The 26,930-nt window shown below is 36.3% G+C and overlaps 1 protein-coding gene across 1 annotated transcript; it reads left to right on the plus strand.

Moving 5' to 3' along the window:
- Window positions 1-17,940: 17,940 nt before the first annotated feature.
- Window positions 17,941-25,970, plus strand: LEP (leptin). Its single transcript, XM_072144518.1, has 3 exons — window positions 17,941-17,965; window positions 22,998-23,164; window positions 24,540-25,970. Exons 2-3 carry the CDS (start codon window positions 23,015-23,017, stop codon window positions 24,897-24,899), a joined length of 510 nt encoding a protein of 169 aa, XP_072000619.1. The 5' UTR covers window positions 17,941-17,965; window positions 22,998-23,014; the 3' UTR covers window positions 24,900-25,970.
- Window positions 25,971-26,930: the final 960 nt, after the last annotated feature.

The raw sequence follows: 26,930 nt of genomic DNA on the forward strand, positions 1-26,930 counted from the left end.
ATTGGGGACAGCCTCCAATATATATATTATAACTAACTAGTCCTCTTCCCCTTCATTATATAGCCAGCCCATTTCCTCTAGTATATAGGTAACCATTTTATGCCCTCTAGTATATAGATAGCCTGCCCATGCCCTCTAGTATATAGCTATCCAGCCCATATCCCCATATATAGGCTCCCAGCACCTGCCTGAAGTATATAGCCAGCCCCTGCCCCCCAGTATAAAGCCAGCCCTTGAAACCCAGTATATAACCAGCCAGCCCCTGCCACCTAGTATATAACCTGCCCGCTCTTGCCCCTAGTATATAGCATGCCAGCCCCTGCCCCCAGTATATAGCCAGCCAGCCCATGGCCCAAGTATATAGTCAGCCATGCCATGCCACCAGTATATAGCCAGCCTATGCCCCCAGTGTATAGCCTGCCAGCCCATGCCCCCCCAGTATGTAACTTGCCAGCCCTTGTGTGCCCACCAATAAAAACTCTGTTCTCACTATTCCGACACACCCCGCAGGTCTGCTTCTTGCTTCCAGTGCTCCGGCTCCATCTTCGGGCACACACACTGCAGCTTTCCAAATTCATTGTGCGCTGCTGGCAAGGGGATAAATTCATAATGTAAGTGCCGGCATCGCACAAGGACCCAAAGATGGAGCTGAAGCACTGGAAGCAAGAAGAGGACCTGTGGGGGGCATCGGGATGCTGAGTACAGTGTTAATTTTTTTATAGACTCCAGTATAAGCTGAGTTAGGTTTAGTCATCATAGTTTTTGTCCTGAAAAACTCGGCTTATACTCAAGTATATACGGTAAATATTTTGGGTCTTGTTTTTTTGGCTTTTACTTGCCCAATATGGCAAAAATGCAACCCAGCCCCCATTATTTCTTTCTCATCACCTTTTTTAAAGGATGACACACAGCTTCACTCAATACTTTTAGGCAGCTGTTAAATTACAACCTAGGGCGCACTCTAGTCTAATTTTTCATGGTTTACTGATATAGGGGTCATTTATATTCGGACTTTTGACTTCCCAATTGTTCAGCTCCATTCACACATCCATTTGAGCAACTGTGGGCTACAACTCATGCAGAGAAGGAGGGGATGAGTGCTGTTCAATCCTCCCTTTTTCATAGTGCTGCAAATCTGGCCAGGAATAGGGCACAACCTTTTTTGAGGCTGGCTCATGGCCGCCATTTGTGGACATGTGAATGGAGCCTTTACTGTATTTATTTTGCAGAAATAAGGGTGGTATAAAAGGAAAATAAAAGCTCTGATGAGTAAGCTTACATGCACATGGATGTAAAATACAAATGTGTGCCAACTGTATTTTTTGCAGTTCCTGAATCCTTATGCACAAGGCCATGGATTTCACGACCCTGTGCATGAGCTAAATGCCTGTGTCACGGGTGCTCCTGCGACTCACGTCCCCCTCAGATCACTCACCTCGCCTCGATCTAGAGCTGACTCCGCCAGTACGTAGCGCCCATCCCCCATCCTTGGGCGCGCTCCGGCTTCCTGAGATTTAAAGGGCCAGTGCACTGATAATTGGCACTGGCCGATTGCCCTTTCTGCTTAAATACCAGCCCCTTCCTATGTCCCCTGCCGGATCTTTGTGCCTTAGAAAAAGCTATGTTCCATGCCCTTTGCTGTTATTGTGATTTCCTGTTGTGACCCCAGTTCTGTTCCCGACTACGCTCCTCTGCTGCCTTGACCTATTGCTAAATCTCCGACTCTGATCCCGGGTCTGCCCGCCCTGCCTGTCCCCGACTATGATTTTGCTCAACGTCTGTGTACTTCACCTTGGCTGCCACCGCAGAGAAAGTCGCACCTGTGGAACAACCTGTGGTACCACGACGCAGCAAGTCCAACCCGATTTGCAGTGGGCTCTGGTGAAAACCGGGTGCCACTTAAATTCCAGTCCCAGGTGTCGGCTTACATCATCGTCTGCGGTGGTCCAGAGGGTCCACTACCCCAGAAGCCTGACAGCCTGGGCTTCAAAAGATAGAGCAGGGTCTATTCCTACATGTATTGTGGTTCATTCACTCCTTTTTTATTGTCATCGGTGTGAGAGTGGCACTCACCTGTCGATTAACTTTGTTTGCGTTCCATGGAATGGCACATGCTCTTTGTGTGTAGCCTTAAGCACAATTTTTTCCACTAACTTCTTATCATTTTCTGGGGGTAGGGGGGTCTGAGGGTTCTGGTGCCTTTTTCCTCATAAGAAAAGAAAACCAGTAAGTACCAAGATTCATCTGGGCTTGGTATAAATTCTTTTTTATTCATATTTAAATTAAAATCAGGTAAAATCATAGTATAGTTGTTGGAAAAATATTAACCTGGGTTTTAGAAGGGATATATCATCTACATATGTATGTACCAACACAAAACTTCAACAACTGCAAAAATGTTAAAACCTGACTCATGTGTTTAATGAGGTTCTAATGTAATAAACTTCCAAATCCGGCATTGCTAATAGGCAAGTACAGACTTACATTAGTATACAGCCTTTAAAATGTATTAAGTTGGAATATACTGTATGAATTGCATGAAATGATGAGGGAAGTTTAAAAAATCTATAATATTTTACATAGTGGTGTGAAAAACAAGTATTCAAAAGCCACATCACAAAACCGACCTTTGTGGGGAAGTTCTGTCTCTCACTGCCTAAGGTGTGCAAATGTGGATTCACCAATGACTTCTTTAACCTTCAAAGAGTAACCAATGCATTCAGTCTAGATAATTTATAACATGGTCTGATTTAACACTAGTGTGATAAATTATCTAGAGCAGTAGTAGAGCTTGGTGCTGGATTAATCTTTATCATAGATTACATGTAAAGGACAGAGGATGTTAACCAGTACAAGTAAAGTCAAGAGAGACAAGATAACACTCTCTTTCAAACCCTCTTTAAATTCTATGGTTTTTGAATCAGATATAATAAGAAACATCTCGTCATTAGGATGTTTTAAATTAGGTAAATACACCTCAGATGAACAATTACATAGAACAGATTTCAATGTGTCATTATTTAACAAAAAACAGTATGTAAAAAAAATAAGGGCTCTCTTACTGCTTTTCTAGGACTCTTGTATTTCTCTGATTATCAGCAATTATGACCACCTCTATAAAAGCTGATTTTTAACAGTTTTTGAGCATTCAGGCATGTACCAATGCCTAGAAGGAACGCCATCAGCAATCATCTTGCTCCCCATGAATCTGGGAAGGATGAATTCAATCTTTCTACAATAAAAGCTTTAAATGGAAAACTACAATAGTTGAAAATCTTCCCAGAAAGGGATGGTCAAACAAACTTATACCATTTTCCAGAGTACACTTTAATGCTACATGTCAGACGCTACAGACATTAGACGTTTAACCCCTTAACGACTTGACCTTGTTTTGAGTTTGTGATCCATTTTTCCCTCCCCACCTCAAAAAACCATCCCTTTCTTATTTCTGTGGGCTTGATTTCTATGGCTTTCGCAGTGCACCCTAAATGACATTGTCAGCACCTGTCCAGCAAACGCGCAACCACAACCAGGCTTGGCGCTAGCTGTCAGACTACGTAAGTACTGGCGAACTCACCCTGAGACGTCCCTGCGGGCTAAGGCCCTGCCTAAAGCAGATAAACGCGGACATTACAGACATGTCTCCTTTATTCTACGGGTGGGTACTTACATAGGTTTTATTGTGTTTTGATACATTTTACAGACGTAAAACTTTCTGTACAAATTGTACTTTCTGTTTTTCTTTTTCGGCATCATTTGACACAAATAACTTTTATATATGGAGCTTTGTGAGGTATAATTTTTTGTGGGATGTGCTGACGTTTTTATTGCTACCATTTTGGGGATGGTATGACCTTTTCATCACTTTTTATAAATGTTTTTTTAAATAAAAATTAATAAAATGTTTCAAATTGGTGAAAAGGTAGGACTTCGGTCATTTGGGCGCTATTTTTTGTTACAGGAATAACCATTTTATTTAGATTTTTTTTTTGTCTATTTTTATATCAGTTCAAGGTAAAGGGAACTTTTATTTATTTGTTTATTTTTTTAAACCATTTTTTTAACTATTTTTTAGACCCCCTAGGGTATTCTAACCCTAGGTTGTCTGATTGATTTTACCATATACTGTCATACTACAGTACGGCAGTATATGGGGACTCTGCACATCATCTGTTACAATGTGCCACACTGTAACAGTTCTTCAGAAACTAATAGCATTGTGACAGATCATCGCACCATACTCGCTGCTGACTTTTGACAGCAATCAGATGGTTAATACCTGTGATCATGGGTGTTGCTCCCGTAACCAACATTTGTCATACTAATACGTCAAATGGGGGTAAGAGGTTAACTTCATGACAACTGGGAAAAATTAAGTATGGCTTATTGTATGGGTTGCCAGGAGACAGATGATTTAAAAAAAAAAAAAATTATATGGCAGTACAAGATACATTTGCATAGTGACATCTATGAAACCACAAAGGTTCACAAACAATGTGCAAGACCAAAGTGGAATCACAATACACAGCACCAAAATCAATACAAAGCATATTAGGGCTAAAATGTATGCCCAGTGTATGACCAATGTGTGCCCAGGCCTGTTGATGGCTAATGATTTGATTTCTTTTATAGTGACAGGACCTGGACACTTTGCAAGTCATTGGGTCCAACATGAAGTCTTCTGTATACCATAGCATTCTAGTCGATTTGAGTTGTAAAATTTTGTTTATATGCATTATTGTCCTTCCATTTACACAATGCTTCACATAATCATGATAACAAGTGTAACATAGTCTTTTGATTCCAGAAATACGAGAAGCTTAATAAGTCCCATTATTTCATTGCCAATGAGGCTCTGTCAGATTTTGTTATATCATCTAATTACTATTATGAAGAGAGACATCGGAATGTTCTAATTTGATCTCTTAGCTGAAAACAGCACATTCTTCATATTTTAATCAATACATGCATCATCTTTTTATAAGAAGTAGATTGAATATCCGGCACTCGTGATCATTAGTAAAAATCAATTTTATTTAATATAAATCCATTAAAAGTGAAAAATATAACATGTAGAAAAAATGCTAACTTACATATAAAAAAGGCATCTTTTTATATAGACAGAGACCATTATATTGGTGCTTGGGCATTGAAGCTACAATAAATTGTAAAGTATATGGAGGCCCCTTTAAAACTACTAAAACACTAATGTACATTTCACCTTTCATGTTGACAATCAAATATATTAAAGGGGTTGTCTTATGAATCTGGCCCACTGCTTATCCTTATTTTTCACATTTCTCTTCTTACAGCTTGTTGCCAGTAAAAGCTATAACTGTCCATTTTCCATTTATTACTAGGTGTCTATTAGAAAATAAAAATGGATGTCGCTTTAATAGATGGATGAGTCCAAGTCCATATCTCTTACTAATCAAAATGGGTCTTGAGCGGAAGTCCTCCGTTATGAAGAAGAGATCCAAAAGGGAGGTTCCCCTCTAAGATATAAAATGGATGTACTGTGTTGGGGATTTTGGTTGACGGAACATAGACTTTGCAACAAGGTATAACACTGGGAATCAGTGTTTCTCAAAATGTTATTTTGTATAACATCTGACTGAAGCAATGTTCTATGAACGATGATTCTGTTTCAGATCCATGTAAACATTTCTTACATTGATGACATTTCTCTGAAAAAGAAAAAAAAATATATATATATATTAACAGATTATATGTGATACACATGTTTTAACGCAGCATTTTATGGTTATGAACGAGGAATTTCAGAGGCAAAGATAAATCTTCACTTCTTAGACAAACCATGATGACTTCATTTACAAAAGCATCAAAGTAACCAGATTAAACTGACCACAAAATAAAAACTGTCGACCCCTAGGACAAATTTGTGGTTTTCTTGAATCAGTTGATAGGTTACATTGTACTTCACTTTAAAAGTTATTCTAAGTATAATTTCAAGTTTCCATTTTTACTATAATACATATTTTTGATAAATGTGGCAATGGAAGACCTATCCTAACGTAAAAGAAATCATGCTGTAAAGAACAGTTTATTATTTTAAGCACATCTACCACCAGAATAAAGGATTGAAAAGGAATGACATACTGGTGTGTGCCCCCTCTGGCGGGATATGTTTTTCTGTAAGCTTATGTTCTTGTTTTTAAGAAGAAAAAAAATTGTGCAATCTGAAGGGCTCAAGGCCCCATTAACACCAACACAGCCTGGGGCCTGTTAAGCTCATTTGCATAATTTTAAAAGTCTTTTTTTTTTTAAACCATGGCATAAGACAATAAAAGAAGAGCAGATACCCCCAGGGGGGGGGGTAGGTGTCCTTTAATGTTTTACCAAATGAATTGGCTTCATATTTTAGGTAGGCAGTTTATTTGCAAAAGGCCTTTTAAGACATGTTTTCCTATTTAGCCTTTACGCCCTAGGTTCCTGATTACTTCTTACTTTATAGCTGTAATGTTGTGCACTGTTTGTGGTGGGTGCTGTGTCCTCTTACCAGTGTCTGACTATCTTTTTGAAACCAAACCTCTCCCTTTGGGGTACTTACTGTCTGATTTTATAGTTATACAGTAAGTACCGCAGAGGTGTATCTTATTTAAAGAGTAATGTACAGGCGGTCCCCTACTTAAGAACACCTGACTTACATACGACCCCTAGTTACAAACGGACCTCTGGATGTTGGCAATTTACTGTACTTTATTCTTAGGCTACAATAAACAGCTATAACAGTTATCACTGGTGTCTACAATGAAGCTTTAGTGTTAATCCTGGTTCTTATGACAATCCAACATTTTTAAAATCCAACTGTCACAGAGACCAAAAAAAATTTGGCTGGGGTTACAATGATAAAGTATACAGTTCCGATTTACATACAAATTCAACTTAAGAACAAACCTTCAGACCCTATCTTGTATGTAACCCGGGGACTGCCTGTACTTAATTTTAAATGGATTCTGTCTGCAAATGAAACCACTACCATTACCTCAACATGAAGACCCTCCTTTTGGAGCACCAGAACAGGTATGGGAAGTCATATTGGTCAAGCTCAGTTTCTCCATGAACAGAGTTAATCTGCATATGATTGATTAGGGATGAAGGAGAATTAGGGAAACAAGATACTATTTTTTTAATAAAAGTTTTCTTTTGTAAATCCTTTGTGTAAGTCTAATGAGAAATGAAAGTGAATCCTAGGCCTGTGATGGTGGGATCTCAAAGACTGATCACTGTCCTGGGGATGCAAGGAGTCATCAAATCCCTCGGACAACAGTGCCACATTGCAATCATGGTTACAGCTTTGCACCATTGCTTTGCTTGAAAACAGGGACACCTTGCATTATATACATCATATATAACAATGTTCCTCAACACAGTGTTCAGTCCATGAAATCTGTCCACCACCTGAGATTCACAGACCATGCACATTTGTGTCTTTTTACCATAATGTAGGAAACTTCTGAAGGTTGGTCAGGTCAGGATAGGGTCACTTCACATATTCTCTTTACACTTTTGGGTCATTTTTCACATATATGCCTTTAAAAATATTTAATTACAAATGACATTGCAACTATACAACTTTTAAAATATTGTTGTATTTTAAACTTATGGCCATTTTCACATGAAGATACTGTTGTCAGTATTTTTCATAAGCATTTGTAATATAAAACTAGAAAAAGTTGTAGTGCGCGAGTTATAAATTTACCTCACTATTAGGAACAACATTGTAAAGGGAATTTTATAAGCTTCATAGACTTAGAAACCTTACATTTTATAGAAAATGTATCTTTATATATTTATTTTGATGCTAATAAGCTGCACAAAGAATGGGATCATGCCTGCTGGTGCAGCCATACATACTTTCTATGAGCCAGGGATAGAAACATTAATTTACTTAAAGGCAAGAATATTTGTTTACAATGACAGATTTCTGGGAAATAGAAATTCAAAACAAAGTTGCAGCACCAGATAAAAATTGTTAAAACTTTACTTTTAATAGTAATAACATAGTTAAAAATATTTAGGGGAGCACAAATTAAAATTCATGCTTCTGCATTTCATACTTTAGCCTTTACCTTACTCGTAAGAAGAGGAAAAACTCTTGCTACAAGACTAAAACTTAAAGAGGACCTGTCAACCTGTATAAGCCCGTTAGGAGCTGCTTACTAATATAAGCAACCCCTAGCCCTACTCCAGATGTAGCAGTGTTAAACTGCTAGCTTTATTGGAACTTAGCTAACAAACACTGCAGTACATAGAGCTGTGAACTCTGGACCTAGCTTACAGCGGTCCGACGTATTTGTAAGGGGGCAGTTCGGGGCGCTCCCTTCTCCTGTTCTTCTTCCCCGCAAGTGTCAGTCACCGATTCCTCGTACCGTCCCCCTCATGAATATACTGCACCGCTGTAAGCTCGGTTCAGTGTTTGCGGCGCTATGTAAGGCAGTGTTTGCTAGCTTTTTAAAAGGGTCAGATAAAGCTAGCAGTTAACACTGCTACTTCTGGAGTAGCGGGCTTATACAGGGTGACAGGTCCTCTTTAAGGATTCAAATAAGCAAATTATAATTTAATCTAATTGTTTTATTCATATGGTATATTCTCAGATACCAGAATCTTCACGTTTACATACTTATCTTAATGACAAAATATGAAAAAAGATTTGCATCAGTTTATAATTCCCTTCTGGCAAACATTATTCATTTATTCAGATTTATTCAGATTTCCTTGTAAATATGCCTGCTTACTAAACTGTCTATTAGAATACTCTTCATACAAATTAGTAAAGTATATTGTTCCAATTATTTCCTGAATAAAAGACATCAGCACATTCACTGGTGTAATATTCCTCCAGATAGTTTTTTATTTGAACCGATTATCATATTTTGTAATTTGCTACATTTTTTTTACTTTGTAGATACAATATTCTGCTTTTTTAATGCTCGGAAATTCAGTTCCACACATTCTATTTATTAATGCATAAGCAAATATATGGCTTATGATGCATACATCATATTAAAACAATGTACCTTGATGAGTCAAAATGTATTTCCAAATGTCTTAGGTCAAAGGAATGTAAGTAAAATACAAGATTGCAAGCCCTGTATCATGTTCTCAATCATTCTAATGCAGCTCCAATGTTACTATCCAGACTGTGATGAATAATTATTTATTTTCCATGTTCTTCCAATAAATACAATTTCTCCAGGATGTTCACACGGAATCCTAATTCCAGAGGTTATAAGTCACCTGCAGAAGGTGACTGACTCATTGTGAGGTGTTGACCATTTATAAACTGCCAGGCAATATATGTGCCACCAATTGTTTCATTGTTTCATAATCAAGAATGAGGAATGCAATAACTAACAATTGGGAAAACTCCACAATATGTGTCGATGTGTTAGTGTGACATGTTGAAAAGGAGAAAAATAAGCGCATGTTAAAAGTAGGTTATTAAAAACATATATATATATATATTTTTTTTACCATATTTGTGTTTTATTTATATGCTGGGAAAATTGTTAATCGGTCATAAGTACTTTGGACAGTATTGAGACAAAAAAATTAAACTGTGTCATTCATTACCCTTCCCTTACAACTGTATTCTGAAAATATTAACCCCTTGTAGCCAATGGTTAAATGTTACAGATAGATCAAATAATTTCAATGATTTGGTGCCTAAGTTATTTTATATTTCTTAGATACTCAGATGGATTCCTTCAATTTTCTGCAGGAAACAACTCAGACCCACATCCCGCAATGTATTACAGGTCACTTGCTTAATTTATGGCTGGTTGTGGTAGAGCAAATGTTTTTTCAATCCCTTTGTTACCAATGAGGCTGTGTTATAAGCAGTTGAAACAGGGCAATGGATGGCACTAAGAAGCAGGTGGTCATTCATTAGGGTTTCCAGGAAATCCCTTCTAAAAACAGAGGTTCCAGTAAAGGCCCATCATAATAGCTTTCTGGTTGGTTATTCAGCACTCAACAGAAATTACAAGCTTTTGTCCTTCTCAAGCTGTCAATACATTTATACTGAGCATTTTATTAACTTGTGTCTGAAGACAAATTTATTGTCCTCCTACAATAGTTATACTTGAAAGAATGACTTCAAGAAGAATGGGATAGATTACAAAGCGATAACCCAAAGAATGGTGTATTACGTAGGGATTTAGACTTGTGCTGTGATGTTATTACAATTGTGAGTTCATTGGACAAAAAGAAAAGTTTTAATATGATACAATACAAACCATACTAAAGAAAGGATACAGTGAAAAGAATGTCTGTACATGAGATCAATATTTGTTGGCCCAAACTGGATGCAGTTTGTAAACAGTATAGTAAACAAGAGACACAAGACAGACAACTGGGCAAAGTCAAACAAACTGGGTTAAACCAACAAGGTATTAAATTGATTAATAGGAAAAAAAACTGTATCACAGCAAACAGTAGAGTTAACAGAATCTCAAAGAGCAATACAAGTCTTAACAGGCATCTTTACATGGGTCCTACAGAAATATATGGAGTGACTGGACACCACCACTGCAGCTGATAAATAAAGCACTCCAGCACTCTCATAGGACTGTGTACACACACATTGCCAGCTTACAGAGGTTGCTCACTTGTCAAATTAACCAACTCTTTGCAGAACATACAACTGGGTGTCATGCTCAGCCAGGTAAACTGAATCTACTGAGAAACTTCCTGCAGAAGTTCTGACAACAGTTGAAAGCCTAATACCCACATAACACTTCACCAAAGGGTAGGGTAGGAAGAGAAAGAAAGAGAAAGAAAAACTACAAAGGCAGAAAAACATGAATAAGTTAGTGAGGTGGCAGGCTGATTTTATCCAATGCTTTGTGTGAACACTTGGCAAATGGCTTTAACAGTTCCTACTAAAATTACTTGCCATGGTGCCAATTATGACAGATGTCATTTTAGATATTTGTCAATATACATCATTATGCTAACGCCTCATTAATCCATCATATATCAGGACATAGCCTTGAGTAACTGGCCACGTTGAATAATACCATAATCTTAGTGTTAAAACAATTCTAGATAGTGGAGATGATTTATGAAAATTGTAGGAAAACCAGTTATGTTGCCCACAGCGACGATCACTTCAGCTGCCAGTTAGCAAACTATTCTAGAAAAGCCAAGCTATGCTGTGATGAGTTACTATAAGCAACAGTAGAGTTTTCTGTTAAACAATTTTGATAAATTTTGCGCATAATATATTAAACATAGATTTAAAGCTTAACAAAAATACTATGGAGGTCATATGATTAGTTGCTGTGGTCTAGGTTAGAGTTTTACTGCACTTGTAGACCATTTTAAAAATTTGACAATTAAATAACCTTACAGATCAAGATAAAGTAACTTAAATAATACCCCGTATATCAAAGCCTGTACCCAATGGGACTAATTATTCAGAATGGTTTTGGAGATTGTGAAGAATTTAAACCCATAATCAAGGGAGAACATAGAAATCCCATGCAGATGTTCTCCATGGTCATAATCCAATTATCTTATAATTCTAAAGCTAAGAATTCATAGATACACAGTACATGGCAACAGGGATTAAACATCTGGATAGACACTATCAATGCTGAGCAGTATTTTTAGGTATTACAGCAACAGATTCAGAAAACATTGCTTGCATATTTTAACAAGCCTATGGGAAACCAAAAAATGTCTCCATAGCAACAGCATGGCTTGACAGAAGAATAGTCTTGGTGCTTATCTGACCTGTCTGCAGTCCTGATCTTTCACCAATAAAAACACATGGGACCCAATAAAAAAAATATAAGAAGACTCAAACCCAGGTTGTGCATATACAATTCTGCAGGAGGCAAGACTGAATCAATATTCCTCTCCCAAAGTTCCAGCCACAGTGGATTCTACTCAATGGTACACATGGTAATGTCCCAACTATTTTTATATGCATTCCTGCCATTAACTTCTAAAATGGTTACTTTTCCTGAAATGGCAAAAAGTTTGCCTTTCAATATCTGCCATGTGTTCTAGGATCTATTATATTTTCAGTTTATTAGGCTTACATTTTCATTTAGAAATAAGGTTTTACAATTGGGCACATTTACTGAGGGCCGCGCGCTGCACTTTTGTCGGACGGTGCAACTTCTTCATGGCAAATGTCTGGTATTTTAGAAGTGTTTGTGCTGCAATTGTGTCGCACGCAACTCTTTTGTGGCGCAGCTGAGCTGGCTTCCATGCAACACAAATTAGAGGTCAGCATCGGAATCAAGATAAAGAGGAGCGGAGGTGAGTATTTTTTTTTTGTTTTTGCAACTGGTTGATTTAATTTAAGAATATATGTTGTCGTTAGAGATGAGTGAATCATTCAATATTAGTTTTTCTGAAGCTTCACCGATTTAGGACCTTTTATTTTTCATAAAAATAAGTGTTTTAGAGGATTAGAGTGGGTTTTATCCAAATTTTCAGGACCACAAGTGCAACATTAATTTATCTGAAACTAATCAGAAAAAAATTGGATTTGATACTGTCGGAAAATTGGCAGATTCCACTTAATCTATGAATCAACAGAAATATTCTCATCTTAAATTGTCATAAACATTTATGACAGTTTTCATAGTCATAAAAGATCTAAAGGGTATCTGTGAGGGTGATTTGGGACATTAAATCACCCAAAGGTCCTTATGGACTGATGGATTAGTGTCCTAAATCACATGGTTAATTTTTTCAGCGATCGTTTAACTTTATACTTACCTCAAAAATCCAGAAAGTCAGTGCTCTACTTACCAATTATTGAAACGAAGCATTAAAAGTGAAAAAAATTATTGAAAAACATTGGCACCTTATAACTAATGATCCTATTTTGAATAATGCTGTTAATTATAGACCAGTTGTAGTGATTAAAAAGGCAAATAAGATTAAGGATATTATTCTGTCTATATAAATGAAGAAGAGTATAGGAAAATTAAGATGCAGTGATTTTATAAAAGGTATGCCTGACTATAGAATTGGCTATGAGAGAGGGGCCGAATGTGGTTGTGCGTTCGTCAGTTTGTTCCTTAGTGATTGGTTCCTGAGATTACAATAGGAAACTCATAAGGTTCTCTAGCGGGATTTTGAAATAGAAGGCAATATAAAAAAAGAATGAATTTCTTACATTAAGAACACAATGGGGCAGATTTATCAAGCTGTCTGAAAGTCAGAATATTTCTAGTTGCCCATGGCAACCAATCCCAGCTCAGCTTTCATTTCACCAGTGCTCATGAATATTTTAAACGGGAGCTGTGATTGGTTGCCATGGGCAACTAGAAATATTCTGACTTTCAGACAGCTTGATAAATCTGCCCCCTTGTTTGGAATATGAAATTTGGAATAACATGGAACTAGTGTTTACGAAACCACGGAATATGATTTGTAATCTAAAATATGATTGTCTTAAATATTGATGATGTAATGTATATTGTTAAGGATTGCATAGGATGTAAGCAATTTTTTATTTAAATGTCAGTGATTGCATCAATGCAATGCCCCAGAAGAAACCTGGAGAAGCAAAACCTAGGTCGGGCAAGGTGTTTGGTGTTTTTTTATACTTTTATGCTTTCACTGGTGCTCTTGCGATCCTCCACTTGGCCATGCCATGTGGCATGCTCACTCACTTGTCCGTTTTCCAGCGCTGTCTCCGGCTATCCGGTGCACGCACCAGCCACCTAGTGCTTCTCAAGATTTAAAGGGCCAGCACGCCGCTAATTGGCTGGCCACCTGGCAGTTAAATAAATAGCCAGCCCCTTCCTACAGACCATGCTGGATCTTGTGCCTTGAGAAAGCTTGTCCCTTATGCCTCGTGATTGTCTTGAGAATTCCCGTTGTGATCCCGGATCCGTTCCTGACTACGCTTTTTTGCTGCCTGCCCTGACCTTGTGCTTTGCCTTTGACGTTAATCCCGTGCTGCCTGTCTCAAACTCCAGCCTGTCCCCAACCAGGGTTCAGCCTCATGACTCACACCTGCCATTTATACTCATCTCTTACGTCACCACCCGTGGTGGTACAATGGGTCCACTACCCTTGGTTTCTGACATATGCGTTATTTCAACTTCTGATTGTTAGTATACCAGTAAATGATTTTATTACATTGCCTTGTGATCTGCACGATCTGTTCGCTTTTCCGTGTAGGATCTGCAACTGACTTCGGACACAAAGATGGTCTGCAGTGGTGTCTTATATAGGAAGCGGAGAATGAATAAAATACTACTGATGAATGTTACATTTTAGTTTTCATATTCTCGGAATTCCCCTTTAGTGGTTTATTGATGGAGTAGAATACAGACTTTCTGGCTATTGCGGGAGTGTGCCTGGTCATCTCAAGAGGAGATGCCAGCATGGGATCTGACAATGTGATTCCCATGTGCCTCATTGGATACACATCTAGTTAAGTATAAATGTTAATTTTTAAAAATTTTCCCCACATACAGCCCTTATACAGGTTGATTTGGGACCCTAAACCACAGGTCCGTAAGGACCTGTAGTTGGATAGGGTCCCAAATCAACGTAGCAGGTCCTTTTTAATTTATAATTTAATTTAATGTAGTTTTAGGGATACAAAATATTTTTGCATTGCTGTTTTATGCTGCAGTTTTGTAATTTCAGACAAAGCTATTAATCTACTGGTTGCATGGGAGATGTGCACAGATTATTGTATTATACATATTGCAGTCACATCTTAGGTTTTTTTTAACATACCTGTATTTCATACATCGTCTGCTGTGATATAAACATTTCTCAACAATGGTTTACGATTACAGGATCTTACAATATTACAACGTTTGGATTTAATCATTTCAGGCTAGACCTATCGACTACAATTTATAGTACTTACCATAAACTATTATAGCAAAGCCTTTGCTAAATGCTGATTGGAGTCATTGTAAAGTGAGGCAAATTAAGGAGAGTTTCTAATTGATTATTATCTTATAAAATCTGTTCCTGGCAATGTGCTCACTATACAGAAATGTTATTTGTTTTGTGGGCTGGATGCATGCAAAGTGTTTTGTTCTACAGGGCCTGGTGCTTTATTTGACAAATGCTAAATTTAGTTTTCTTTTTTATCTTGATTAAATGAGAATGTTGTTATATCTTACATGATGTCATAGTTCAGCTTAATAATACAGAGATAGTTTAATTATCTGTATCCTACATTATATGGTGCATATAAAAAAGTAAATCAATTACTGGTACTTCTGTTTAGAATTGAACCTTTTGGGATTTTTACTTAAATCATCAAAGCATTTTTAAAGCTTTTTAGCTAATCCATGATATTGGTTTCTGTTGGTCACTTGTAGTAAAACATGGAAATTAGTAAGATTCTTCTTGTAGTATAAGACACCTCAGTAAGGACCTTAATATGTTTAAGGCTACATTCACACTACAGTATGAGGGATGTATATAGGGCCGACGTATATACGGCCGATATACGTCCCCCATAGACGGCACGTGCGGCACCGTACCGCTCCGTGCCCGGGAAAAAGATAGGACCTGTCATATCTTTACCCATAATACGGCGCCGTGCGCCATGTATCCCTATGGAGAGGGGCGGGGGTGAGCTGCGCTCACCTCCTCCTCCTCTCCCCGTGCACTGCCGTTGCCCGCTACAGTACGGTACAGGCGGGCAACGGCAGTGTGAATGTAGCCTAAATGTTATCGTATATACATGAGTATAAGCTGAGTTGTATGTAGTTTGGGTATTGCAGCGATAAATATAAAAGCCGATGAAGAAATCTACTATTCTCTGTGATGTCAAAGATAACTTTGTCATATGTTCTAAAAAATATAGAAAATTATATAAAAGCTGAAATTTGCTTGTATGAACTTGAGCTCAATCTTCTTACCAAATTCTAGTATAAAACATAGGAAAGTGAGCACTAGTGGGATAAGAAGAGAAATAAGTTGAATATTTATTTGAATATTTATTATACCAAATATTTTACATTTTACAAAAAACCTCAATGCAACTACTTTGAGAGTTTTTTATGCCAAAAAAGCTGAGGAAAACCAATGATAAATAAGCCCAAGCGCTCAATTTGCAGATAATATTATCCCCCTTTCATGTATTTATAGCACAATGGTTTGCAAGGGCCAGAACACTGACACAAGTAGTGACACTTCAACACTATCTAACCAAATTCTAACTGAAAACATATCTGGGACTATATATATTTTTTTCCCAACTTAAACAATGTATCAAGCATGATTCTTAGAGTAGTGTTTTACTGTTTTTGTGTGCATAATAGTATAGCGCTGTATATGGAAGTTAGTTTTACAAGCTGGTGTAGAAACTAAATATCTTCATAACTAAACAGGTTACTGTAGCTCATAGGAATGTCAGTAGCTTTTGCACCTCTAGGCTTCCAGCACCCACATAGTAAGCGTGAGGGGTCCTTTCTACCTCTCCCTCTTTTAGGTTGACACTTTTTCATCTACCTTTAAACGGTCTCATCCGGCATCATATGCAAATGAGCTTAGAAGAGTCACCTTTCAGACCCATGTATCATGGGTATTCCGTAAATATAGATGATGGCTAGTGATGGCACAGGCAGCATTATGTATTTATATATCTTATCCCCTATAAATAATGGCTGAACCATTGTACAAGCATTGTTAACCCCCTGTGTCATCCCTTCATCATCACAGATTGTAAGCTCTTGTGAGCACTGCCTGCTCACCTATTGTTATATATATATATATATATATATATATATATATATATATATATATATATATTGTTTATTAATATATATTAATTTCAATTGTAGGTATCTTTCTTGAGAGTTACTTTTATATATATATTAAATAAATGACAAGGGGAAAGTAATGAGTTTCTGAAACATATAAATGACTCATAAAAATAACATGTTAGAGGAAACCAAAGATTTATTCTTGGCGTTTAGGCTTCTTGGATTCACAGCAGAAACAGGTTGTGGCATTGAAAAGCTTACACAATTCTTTCAGTCCAGTTGCCATTGAGGGTCAGGAGGAGAAATTTTCTCCTATGTGTATGACCAGCTTTATGGGTCAACCCACATGGAATGTGACTAGTGGAAAAATCACATTGAAAATGCATATGTTACATAAAATAAACTGTTCATATTTTAGGTTTAGCACATTTTGCTGTAGTAGTAGTCCCGGGGTAGTGATAGTTACCTTCTCATTTTCTATGTACAGTACTGGGCAATTTGAACATCACAAGGCAGATTACATTGTCTCGCCTGTCTGAGTTTGTCATCACTTTATAAGAATAAAAGGTGAAGAATATTTGGTAAATTTGCCACATTCACAAGTTGACAAGTTGATTTTGGTTGTACTTTTATTCATAGCATGTACCTCATATTAACTACTATGTTTAACAGTACTCACTAATGAACTTCATACACACATACAATACAACACAAACAGAACTTCATTCTGTGCTTTCTATCATACTAAAATGTGTATTGTATTTTATAGATGTTCATAGTAAACCCTTCACATACACTAAAGATTTATTACTTACTATTGGATTCATTTTATCAGAATAATCCTAATACACAGCACAAATATAATAGCAGAACCTCAGAAAGTCTTTGTATCTCCCAAGAAATGTTCAACAGTTTCACAACATAACATGTATAAAAATATCATAGTACAAACTTTGCTGTATTATTGCTCTTGAGAGATGACTTAATACTTATGCATGTGATTGTGAAAAAAGTACACAAAAAATAATAAACATTTACATGGTCCTGAAAAACGAGTTAATGTCTTTGAGGAGTGAGTAAGAAGGTCAAAAAATGAAGTGACATGTGTGACATCGTACGTTGCATTAGGCATTGGATGAGTAATATTATGTCTCAGCTGTGCCTATATAAAGACAGGAAAAGATGGGCTATCCATCACACTTCATTCAATCTAAGACTAACTTGAAAAGGTAAGGAGACTTTTGGATTCTTATTTCTAGAATTAAAATTTGCTTTGTCAGGATTATTCCAGTATCCTAGAATTTGTCAAACTACAGCAAAGATTCACAGATTTTACTTTTGAGGATAGGAATTCTGGCTTGAAGATATTCATAGAAATGTAGGAATTATGCCTATGGTTGGGTCCGTATGTTTAATATACTCTTATAGATAATATTTTCTGCATTTACATGGCATTTTATGCTTAACTTCACTTAACGTTGGTATACACAGAATAATACATTTTTGTCATCTAGAGTATTTTAATTGATAAATTTAAGATTGTCCCTATCAACACATTGCACACAGACATTGAGCCTTCAATAAAATAAACTAATAGTCTTGTTGGACACACATTCCTCATCACTGTCAATGAGCTGTATGCAGTCATTGCTGCAGCAAGTCTTCAGTAGCAGAGGCTGACTCATTCATTCGAGCTTCTATTCATTCTTCATTTACTATACTGCACAATCTGAATGCAGCCATATGCCAATACTTTACTATATCAGTATCAGTCTAGTTTTCAGATTTGTATTAGACAGCAGTGAAAAATAGACATTTGACATATGTCTGTGTAAGAAGGCCTAGAAATCAAAGCATGCTTACTCCTACAATTATGTTTAAAGGAACCAAGACTGATTTATTACATGCTTATTTATACAAAGTAAAGAATATGCCAGTCTAAACTTAGGCACATATTTTATAACCATGTCTTATTGTTATGGACAAACTAGTGTATTGATCAAGGCTACTTAGCCTTAAGTATTCTTCCCAATACGTCAAATATTAAATAATTCTTATGTTTTCATATTTGAACATTATGAAAATAAATATCTGTACTCTGCAATAACCATCATAAGGTTAAGCACCTACACCCAATGCCAGTCATACTTTTAGGTATATGTTTGGCTTAGAAATACAAGGTTTTCCTATGTACTACAGTTGGGTAGAAAGTCAAATTGGTTGTTGCATCCTTTAATATTTATATTTTAAATACCTTAAGTTGCTTAAGGTAGGATTAGCTAATGGATATGGGTTTACTATGCGTCCATGCATCTTTTTCAAATGCACTGATGCCAGCTCATGCCAACTGTCCATGGTGTCAAGTCTGCAGTGCACATTACTACATAAACAGTAATATAGCGAAATCTACCGGTATCTATCAATCTATCTATCTATTATGTATCTATCTATCTATTATCTATCTCTATTACTATTTCTCTCTATCTCAAATTAGACATCTCCATTGACCTCACTTCTTGGTATTTCTGCTGGCATCCGTTCCCATATAATCCTGTTTTCTTCTATTAAATTAATCATTTCCTTTTAATACCCCTAAGGATTCTCCTTAGAAGAATTCAAGGCAGAGTTCTGGCAATAGACATATTGCTCAATCTCTAGTTTGTTTTGACACAAAACAAAGCTTTTTTCTTATTATATTTTGGCTTCTATCATAATAACTTAATATTTGTCATGTTTTACACACTGAGGGATTTCCACAATAGGAAATGAACTCTTAATATAAACCATTACCTTACTTGACCCCCTTCCCCTTAACATGCATGTATTAATGGATAATAGAGTATATAAGAAATTATACCTTTTCTGTAGGGTTATAAAGCAGGAAGGGTAACAATCCTTCTGAAACTGCCGAAGAAGTTCTGGGAAACTCTTTAATACTCCAAATTGTTCACTTTTTCTGCTTAGAAGCCTCTGTCTATTCCCAAATACAGATTCTTGCTTTCAGAGTAACTTTCCAAATATTAGCACACTGTAAAATTCATAGAAGCATGAAAGTAGAGAGACAGTCACTTCCCAGCAAAGGGGAAGGCAAAGGCTTGTGTGACTCACTCCAGCTAGAAGATACGCATGTACAAAAAAAGAGACCTGTACTCATGAGGTCATAGTGAATATAAACTCTCTTACTCACTGTAAAGTGTAGCCATAAACTGCAGAGAAATGTTGAAAACACAATACAAACCAAATAACCAAAATAAGCCAATGGGTGAATAAATGAATACATTTCATAAAACATAAACCCTAAATTACTTCTTTACACAGAGAAATAGGCTAATATTTGAAAGCAGAATTAATTTTCTTTTAACATGTGCTTGTTGTGACCGCAGTAGCCTTTATTTTGTAAATTGATAGACCTGTATATTGCTAGCTGTTACTAAACTAGCATAAACTAGCATTCCCAGCATGAAAGTCACAGCATGATTGGAATGACAAACACTTGTAAACCTCTGCTGTAAATCAATGGGTTGTCTGAACAATGTTGGAGCATCACTGCTCTCTCCATTGACAGAATACAGACTGCCATAAATGGTGCCTGCTTTCACTGATTGAGCCAGAAGGAGATTCACAAGAAAGATGATGTCATTGTCACTGCTCTCTCCTATAGCCAGCTCATTAATAGGAGCAGTAGAAATGTATAGGAAGGTTATTGATCTTTAAAAAAAACATTAAACATTAAAAATATAACACTCTGCAGTGGAAGGAAATGAGCAGATTGCTAAATAATTTTGTAGGTTGATATACAGTATTTTGTAATCGCCTTATTCTTGGTTCATTTTTTAAACCCATGGGATATACTGCTCAGTGACTGAATGTTAATACATACAGGTAAACAGGTAGGACCTCCCACCAGGCACCTATGGTCAGAATGAGCAGAGACTTAGCTCATCACCTATTACTGAATCTTTTCCTACTAAGCTGTGTATAAATCTGTTCAGCTCCCCCGCTCTGTTACATTCTGCTGGCCAATTAGTCTGGTGACAAGATCACTTTCAGAAAAGTTCATTATCAAGTAGTTTTCTTTGCCTAAAACATTACGTTTATGTTCATAAACCCTAATTTCACCTATGACTCTTTATGTGAATGCCAGTTCATTATTGATAATTGGGAAGATGAAAATTAAGGAATAAGTATCACTTCAGGCTCTTCTGAATATGGTAATTATATAGAACATTTAAAATATTTGTATGTCGCTTTTAAAAACATTTGCCTGTTACTATACAAGTCTGGACATTTCGAGGTGACTTAAGGATAAGACAGGTTTTTCTGCCTTTTTGTGTTTGTTTAATAGAGTCTTCCATCAAAGATGCAAACAAGAAGCTCTTATGATATGATAGAAACATTGGATATAAATTCTGAACAAATATATTTTCATTCTTGACACGAAACACAGTTCACTTAATGTATTTTGACATGTAAAAATCTGTCTTTCATTACCTCCAGAATCACATCACATGACCTAGCTTTATGTGGAATCTGTATGGAACTCTCATATAACTCAATTACAGCTCAAATCTGCAAAAAACCTGCGGAAAAAAAATAGAAGCTGATTTTTTTTTTTAGTTTAAATGGACCTTGTTGTTTTACAACATATTAGTTGTATGATAAATTGTAATTTTGAGCTTAAATACTTCAGCATTTTAATACTCTCTTTCTGCAGTTATATCATATACTGTGACCCTGTCCAAGCCTGTCCTGTTCACTTATTTGCTATGTTTATGACAGTTTATCAGTTTGGCTATTCCTAGTGAGATCAGCACATAAGCCACTTTTTTCCTCATTCTGTACTGAACTACAACCCTGAAAGCCTAAAAAGCCTATAAGCTGCAGGCATTCAGGCCTGGTTCTCACATATAAGTAATGAACGTGTTTCATTCACTGACTGAATTGATCACAGAAATGGGATGTATAATGTCAATCAGCAATGTAACAACCACCTTTGAAGGTATTTTTGCAGATTCTTGTGGGGCTGTGATCTATTTATTTTTAAGCCAAATAAAGCAAACATCAGGTTATTCAGATATACCCTATTTACCTGTACTTGGCCTGTAGAATGTGATATTTTTATAGATTCAGTTGCAGGTCTCCTGGTTAGAAGTCATGAGTGATCAGCTGTCCTCATGCATCTTGGGTTATGGTGCTTTGACCATCAGCTGACAGTGACCTTTCCTGTTCACTTAATCACTATCTATAGTGAAAAGAATTTTTACAGCCTGCCCTACCCCCTGAGCTCAGTTAATCTTGTATTAAATACCACAATGGTGATATCATCATGTATTTCATTATGTTCATTAAAGATCTAATCCATGGAGAATCTGACTCAAGCTCTTTTTAGCAACACGTGGTCTTCATAGATATATAGCTCATAAATGGCCATAGAAATATGGTATCTACAGAATCCTAAAACTTTTCAATAGAACTCCCTTTATTGCCCTGTCCTGCCTTTTGATCAGCTTATAAAGGAAAAACAATACCTAGTGCTTCAATTTTACACTAATTTTAATATCTGTTTGCTGTAGTATATGTCAATATACTCATTCAGAATATTTGTTAGTTTTGATGACCTACTCACAGCTCAGTTTAGGGATTTTATCTTGCACTGCAAGAGCCCTGATCTACACGGAAACATTGAGAAAATGTAAAGCATTTATAAATCATGTTTCTTTTACACTGATCCAGTGGCCTATGGTAGTCAATTTAAGTATGAAAGCCTAAGTCCACCTTCAGAGAAATGAAATATTTCACATCATGAACTCAAAATCTGATGAAATGGCCACAGTCCCACCATGATATGCGTATGTGTTATAAGAGGTCATGCGGAAATTCAGATGGCAAAATGATTAACATTGTGACAAAGTCTCATTGAAGGTGGAATAACCCTTTAAAGAGAACCTGGCAACAGGAATGGCATCTTTAGCTGGTGACAGGTTCCAACATGATTTCAAAAATGCCCTTGTCAGCATTCTAAATCATTGCAGTAGTTTATAAAGTTTATACACCTCCCTCCTGGGAACTCACCACTGCTGGGAGGGAGCCAGGTAATGTGAAATAAACTACTTTAAACAGCATAGCCTAGCCTGTTGACAGGTTGTCTTCAAGCATTTAATCTAGCAATATGCTATTGGCATGTATTGTCATGGATATTTGGTGATTTGCTTGTTTATTCCCTTAATTAATGTTATATCACAATGTTTGTCCTTATTGTAGATTGCTGTACAAGAAAAATGCAATACCTTCTACTCTCTGTATGCTGGTTCTTCTGGATGCGACTACCTCAGTGCCATGGGAGGGCATTAAGAACAGATAGACTAAAGGCTGATGTAAAGCTGCTCTCAAAAATTTTAATAACAAGGATCCAGGAGCATCCAATTCGGGTAAGAGAATGGGTGATGTGAAAAACTGTTGAATTCATAACGAAAAAGCACTTACAGCAATTCCAAGTCTAATGGTATCTTTAGTATAAGACCGTCGGTTGTTTGACTCCTGAAATCCGAACTGATTATTTCACAGAAGAAGTTTTTTTAAATGTACTCAGGATAAAAAAATAACACATTCTCTAATTCAATGTTATTAACAAAAGGATAGCATTTAACAGATATTATTCCAACCTGTCTCTATCAGTCCTGATAGATTTTGGTTGCCCCTGGACCTGACCCTGGATCTTCTGAGTTTAGGTTTGGCAGACATCTTGTTTTCTGTCTGACGCTGCACATCATGAGGAGAGTAAAGCTACAGGCAGATAAGGTCTTTATCCACGGGAGGAGGAGAGAATGTCATGTGTAACATGCATCTCATGGATGTCATCATTACTCATCTCTGATCTATCTCTTTATCTATGTGTCAGATACTAGTGAATGTTTAGAAGATAAATGAAAGTGTAGATAAAACTGAACTCTGTTAATCTAGGCACATTGTCAGCACACAGCACTTGAGGAAATATGAACTGTCTGCTTAGAGAGTCCCTGTCCACAATCTGGAATAGAATCTGGATTTATAGGAGCTAAAACAGCAATAAAACTGAGTAAAATTGTAAAGTAAGGGGTTAAAAATGATCTTTATTGTGTAAACATCACTAAAAATTGGAGAATTTTTTTTTACCGGCAAACCCCTTTAATAAAAGTCTGACCCTCTGTCTTTTAGACCAAGCACAGTGCAGTATAGTACATTTAATAGTGTATCTGACTAGGGCTGAATGGGTGGACCTTCATTACCAGTCATAACAACCACCCAATTTAAATGGTTATCAGCAGTTTTTAAAGCCAAAAGCATTTGTGGATCATAATGAAAATGAACAAGAACACATAATTGAGAAGTGCTATTATATAGTGCTCCTATAATTTTCACTCCACTGCTGGTTTGGACATTAAAAACTGCATCAGAAAACCTCAATGTACTCTAAGAAGGACAACTGCTAAATAATTTGGAACACTAACCCTTCGGGTGCCTAGTGCCCTCCGAACTGACACCAATCAGTTATCCTTATAATAATAATCTTTATTTATATAGCGCAATCAAATTCCGTAGCACTTTACAAATCATAGGGTACATATTCAAATATAATATTACATTCTGAGTACAAACATTCATATGGAACAGTAGGAGGGAGGGCCCTGCTCGCAAGAGCTAACATTCTATGAGGATGAAGGGTTTGACACATGGTCCAGCCATTCTTTATAAGGATCCCTAAATAATTCCTTTGTGTTAATTGTTTTTAATAAATGTATTTTTTCACTGCTTTCCCTTATTTAGCTCAATCACCCCAGCAGTTTGAAAATCAGTGGCTTGGACTTTATTCCTGATGAAGAGATATTGGAAAGTCTGGAAAAGATGGATGAAACTCTTGAAACATTTCATAATATTCTATCCAGCATCCCAATGGAACATGCAGAACAAATGCTGAGCGATATTGAGAATCTTCGCAGCCTGTTGCAAATTCTTAATCGTATTACTGGTTGTGCGGCCAGAGAACCGAAACAGACCAAGTCATTGGAGTACTTTAAGGAGCAGCATGAAAATGCATCGTATACAATGGAAAAAGTGACGCTTGATCGTCTAGAGAAAACTTTAGATAACATTGTAAAACATCTGGACGACATCACAAGCTGTTAAAGCAGCACAAACACTAGGCTATCTTACTTTATACTTGAAAATGCTGGAGTGTCCCCCTTCTGGAGATGCAACTCTACCACCCATGTCTATTATTTTAAGTCCCTAATCTACGAACCAATTAAGCTTTGTTTGAGTCAACTATCTTGTATCAGAGACATACCTCTTGTAGGGCATTGTCGATCCTTCGATTTCAAGTCTTTGCAACCTAAGAATGGAAAACAGACAAGCAATATTCTGAAGTCAATACTGACGACCACTTTTCATTTGGGACCAACGAAAAATGACATGCTGCAATACTTGATATAATATTGATATAGATAATAATGATAATAATGATATAGACTTTAACATTTCTGAATAAATTGCACTAAATACTGTAGCGTTGACATCTTCCCAATGTTATATTTGGGACCAAGCCATTACATCATCATTTCCCATTGTCTATTTTGCAATAATTGTTCTGTATTTACTATTTAACGTAACAGCCTATTTATAATGTACTTATGTAATTTATATTGCATGTACTAGCTGTGTCAAATTTATCACCATAGCACTCATGCACCAAGCCAATTTCGGCTATATAGAACACTAATAGGGGCACTATGGTACTCCATTGTGGTACATTGTACCTAGCTATTCCTTCAGTTTTGCAGTTAAGGTTTTGTATATGAGAGACTACTGTCTCTCATTTATATATAGAGAGAGTTGTACATGAAATGTCTTTGGCTCATAAAAAAATTCTGGACTATTTAAAAAAAAGCAATAAATGGCTTAAAATTACTTTTTTTTTACATTTAGTACCCAAATAGAGAAAAAAACTGAGTATATAAGCAATAAGACACATACAATTATATATTAAGTCAAAAAGCCTGTATCATTCATCAAATCTAACAATGTATTGAACATATCGGTAATTCATCAATCCTTATTTCTAAGATATTAATTCTTTCTTACACTGGGGCTGGTCCCCTTATACCAAAGAAATTACAATAAGGATATATGGATATATCTCACAGTAGTTAGGACAATTACACCCACGTATTGAGTTTACAATTGCAGTTTTGCATTGTTTTTAGAGTGTTAAAATATTAACTTATAAAATTGTATTTATTTGTTGCCTCACCTTAGAAATCAAGATTTTCCTTTAATATATTTATATTGTTTATTTAAAATTCAAAGTTTACAGTTTTATATTTTTGCTATATAATATGACAATTCTTAATATTTATTTATTTATGATGAAAACTCTTTTTCCTAAAATAAACTAGTTTTATAATTAGCCAAAATGTATGGTTTATTCATTTTGTTGTATTACCCATAACACTGGCCTAGTACATTGAACAAGACGCGGAAATTGATGTGGTGGTGGTGGTGGGGGGTGGGAGGGGGGGTAAAACCCATTTGAGTGAGTCTCAAACTATCCATATGTAAATTACCAGCATAAAGTGAGCATATAGTGGTAAATACAAGTTCTACAGTACACATCATTTTAGTGTAAATCACAGAGGGTATTTAGCAACTAATAGATGACAACTACTTTTTTTTTATTATCAATATGCAAAGTGTACATCAATATAAAATGTAACATTAATTATTATCAACAATTCTTACTTTCATTAATAAATATATAACAATTTACAATTTCCATTTTTATTATCTATATATTCCCTCCCCACCCCAACCCTCCCATGGTGATTGATGACCTCTTATATCTATTCCTTTAAATAATCTGCAGCAAGTAAAAAATCTCTAGTACTCCCAAAAATCATCCAAGTATCTAGTTTCTTTATTGCACCCTACCCTACTTTTAGTATATGTGAGCTCTTGTAAACCATTTTTTTCTTAATTTTTCCATTTCGGTTCCTTTACCTATTTTTTCTAGCTGTTCTGCATGAAGTAAAACATCCATTCTCTCTTCCCATTCTCGCACGTTTGGGGTATTATTTTTCTTCCAGTTGAATAAAATTAATTTTCTTGCTAATAACATGCCCTTCATCACATAGAGCACACTACTAGGAGACCCTATCACTC

The sequence above is a fragment of the Engystomops pustulosus genome, chromosome 4, assembly GCF_040894005.1.
Source record: "Engystomops pustulosus chromosome 4, aEngPut4.maternal, whole genome shotgun sequence".
NCBI lineage: Eukaryota > Metazoa > Chordata > Amphibia > Anura > Leptodactylidae > Engystomops > Engystomops pustulosus.